This window comes from Myotis myotis, unplaced genomic scaffold (genome assembly GCF_014108235.1).
Source record: "Myotis myotis isolate mMyoMyo1 unplaced genomic scaffold, mMyoMyo1.p scaffold_m19_p_9, whole genome shotgun sequence".
NCBI classification, from domain to species: Eukaryota; Metazoa; Chordata; class Mammalia; order Chiroptera; family Vespertilionidae; genus Myotis; species Myotis myotis.
The window spans coordinates 88,174,356-88,178,291 of NW_023416401.1; the positions used below are offsets into that span (position 1 = coordinate 88,174,356).

The window sequence follows — 3,936 nt, forward strand, 5'->3', positions numbered from 1 at the left end:
GTGTTAAAAATCAACATATCTTCTTCTCCAGGTCTTTCAAAGCAGACCACTTGTGCTGTGAACTAAGTTCACATTTGTTTTTCTCCAATATTTCTATATCAGCACAAAGACTTTCAAATTTCGAACTCCACAGTTCTTTGTTTTTTAAATCCAGCAATTGCATTTCAAAGTTGCCAATGTCAATATTAAAGGGAGAAAAATTTAATTCTGTTACAGTAGCATTGAGAGGTTTTTTAACAAAGGCTAATGTCACTTTTCTGTTTCTGAATTCCTGAAACCTGTTGAAAAAGTTTCCCTCATATTTAAAAGTGTTGTTTTGAAATAGCAAATGTCAATATCAGAATTATTTTCTTGGCGATGTTCAACAGGCTTGGAAAGTGAATCAAAGTTTCTCTTTCAAAATCTTGAGCAAAAAGAGATAATTTGTTTTCGAATGAAAAACTTCTTCTAACATCGAAAAACGTGTGTTTCCTTTCCCCTGTAGTTTATGATTTAGCTGATTTAGATGAGACGTAACGTCTACCATGAAATAAAATTTTTGGATCCACTGATCGTTCGTTAGTTCTGGATAGTGAACACCCTTCTCAGGGAGAAATGCTTTCATTTCTGTTAATAAGGAAGCGAAACGTTTCAAAACGTTTCCTCTTGAAAACCAGCGTACCTTGTTATGCAGCAGCAGATCTGCGTCCTCACTCTCCATTTCAACTAAAAATTCTTTAAACTGGCGATGATTAAGAGCTTTAGCTATAATGGAGTTGATAATCTTAATCACCAATTCCACAACTTCACAAATTTCTTCTGGAAATGTCTGCGCACAAAGGCGCTTCTTGATGAATGATGCAATGGTAAGTATCTCGTGATTAATTTTTTCTTTCAAAATAGCAACAAACCCATTTCTTACGCCCGTCATACTTTTCGACCCGTCTGTTGAAATTGAGACAATTTTAACGAGTGGAATATGATGTTTCTCAATGCACTCAATTACAGCATTTGCTATATCCTCTCCACGTGTTTGACCTCTGAGTGGCAAAAATCCTAAAAGTTCTTCTTTAGGACCTGTAGATGAAATAAATTGTACAGAAAGTGAAACTTGTGCTGTGTCATTTATGTCACAAGACTCGTCAACTGCTATTGATAAAGATGAAACCAATTTAAGATCTTCGACTTGTTGGTTGGTTATATTCGAAGACATTTTGACTGTTCTATCTTTCACTGTTTTAGCAGACAATTTCTAATTTTTTTAAGAATATCAGCTATGTTCTTAAAATCCCGAATTAGCTCTTTAGATGCATTTATAAAACAACTTTTTTTAAAAAATATATTTTATTGATATTTTACAGAGAGGAAGGGAGAGAGATAGAGAGTTAGAAACATCGATGAGAGAGAAACATCGATCAGCTGCCTCCTGCACATCTCCCACTGGGGATATGCCTGCAACCCAGGTACATGCCCTTGACCGGAATCGAACCTGGGACCTTTCAGTCCGCAGGCCGACGCTCTATCCACTGAGCCAAACCGGTTTCAGCTATAAAACAACTTTTTATGTATTCGCAATCTGTATATGGTTTTCCTCTCTTAGCAATCTCTTGACTAACCACAAAACTTGCAATATTAACATTGTTGGAAGATTGCATTCAGTAATTAAATACAGAACTTGATTTTTCTTGACTCTTCTGAAGTTCCTCAACTGCTTTCTTCCTTGCATCACCGACAGGATATTTAGTACTAAATGACATGTGTTTAGTTGTAAAGTGTCTCTCCAAATTTGATTTCTTGTTATGCACCAATTTTTCCTGACAAATAAGACAGGTCGGAAGGCCATTTAAGTTTTGAATAAACGCGAAAGTCTCGGTCCATTCAACTTTAAATTCACAGTTTTCGTCTTCCGTTTTTCTTTGCTTCTTCTTTGTAGCCATGTCAAACAGGGCACCTAAAAAAATGTTTCATTTTATAATAATAAAGCCACCAACACAAAAGAATTACAATTCTTAAATTGATGACAAAAATACCTGTAGGATTTGCAGCTGGTTGGAAACATACAGGTAACTTTATGCTTCGAGTAGGTACTTTTGTCACCCGCACACGATTTGTGGACGCGACTAGCACTAACCACTGCACCTGAGACTGCTGACTGACTGGCTCACTCAACTCGTGCATGAATCGCGCGTGCCTCCCCTGCACTGCGTATCCTGCAGCCTCCTGTGCCGCATCTCCCTTCGCCCGACACCCCCCACTTCTTCTAACGCCACTTCTTCAAAATAGACTCGCCCAGGCCGAAAATCGACTTCTGCGCATGGGCCACGAAGTTTCAATCGCACTGTACGTGTGCGCCCGCACGTGGTATTTTGTGGAAGAGCCACACTCAAGGGACCAAAGAGCCGCATGTGGCTCGAGAGCCGCGGTTTGCCGACCACTGCATTAGTGCATAGAAGTATAGTCATCCTTACTGGATCAACCCATTGATACCCACGAGATGGGTGATGTGTTTATGAGTAATAGTAGCAGGAATACACCTGTCCAACACATGCACAACTTTACAGCAATAATATCTGGTGGGATGGGAAGGATGCGGCGTGGCAGCCAGAATAATGGTGCCCCCAATATGTTCACGTTCGAATCCCTGGACCCTATCAGTATGTCACCTTGCATGGCAAACGGGAACTAAGGTTGCAGATCCAATAAAGGTTACTAATCAGCTGACCTTGAAATGAGATGACTCTAGGGTGGACCCCGTGAAGTCATAACCGTCCATAAAAGGGGAGGATCCTTTCCGGCTGTGGTCAGAGGGAGCTATGAAAATGGAAGAACAGCTGGAGGCATCCAACATCACCTCCTTGGAAGACAGGGAAGACGGAGCCAGGAATGGGGGCCCCTCTGGAAGCTGGAAAAGGCAGGGAAAGGGATTCTCCCCCGGACTCGCGGAGGACCCCAGCTCAGCCGACACCGTGATGTTCGCCCAGCGACATGTCAGACTTCTGACTTCCAGAGCTCTGAGATAAAAAGGTTGGATTGTCTGAAGCTGAAAGGTTTCTGGTAATTTATCATGGCAGCAACAGGGAACTAACACAGTAGTTCAACCAAACAATGAAGTCTTACTGAGAAATATTTTACAATTCAGTTCTAATGTTAAAGTGTCTTAAAATTAAATAAAATAAATTCAGTTCCCCAGCTGCACTATGCACATTCCACGTGCTCAATAACCACATGTTCCTAATGGCTCCGGGACCAGACAGTCTGGGTCTGGCTCACTTCCCCCTGCGTGGTTGGAAGTTGTGAGCGTGGAGCCTTGGGGCAGGGGCGGGCAGGCCAGATCCCCGTTGCTGGTAAGCTCTTGGGGCCATCTGACCTGTGTCTTGACCGCACAAGTTTTGAAAATGGGATTTAAATTTCAAGTTCTGCACAGGATTGTTTTTCGAGGCCCCTGTATTTGGAAATGATGTGCTGGCCGGAGAGGGCAGGAGAGCATGAAAAGAAAATGACATCTTTGTTTGTTGGGAACTCAGACACAAGATACAGCTTGTGGTGGCTGACTAAGCATTTGACCCAGGATTTCCCACGGACTCTCCCAGGGCAGACTCCACTCCCAGCAGGAAGTCAGGAAGGGCTGGCGAACCACATTATTTATCGATTGGTGTTGATTTCCATCTCCTCTCGGGGCATAACTGGCTAGAAGTGAACCCCATCTCCAGCCCCCACAGTGCGAGCTCAAGCCTGGGGTGGAGTTTGGGGGAGTTTTTGAGTTGAGACAGCTGCAGACCTCATAAAAAAGCAAGGCTTGCCAAACATGAGCCAAGAGAGGCTTCGGGACAGGGGAGAGGGAATGAGTCAGTCCCAGCTGTGGGGCTTGCTCCGTGGTTTCTGTGATCAAAGGAAACACCCAAGGGCCTCCCTTAGAGCCTGCCCTTGAGGGGATGGGGTCAAGGTTAGGGAGGGCGG

At 43.2% G+C, this 3,936-nt stretch overlaps 1 protein-coding gene across 1 annotated transcript; it reads right to left on the bottom strand.

Annotated features, from left to right (window-relative positions):
- Positions 1–733: 733 nt before the first annotated feature.
- Positions 734–1,222, bottom strand: LOC118662656 (general transcription factor II-I repeat domain-containing protein 2A-like; the record flags this gene model as incomplete). The annotated part of the gene is made up of 1 exon (XM_036321287.1): positions 734–1,222. A coding segment is annotated over exon 1 (459 nt), but the record flags the coding sequence as incomplete, so codon positions are not given.
- Positions 1,223–3,936: the final 2,714 nt, after the last annotated feature.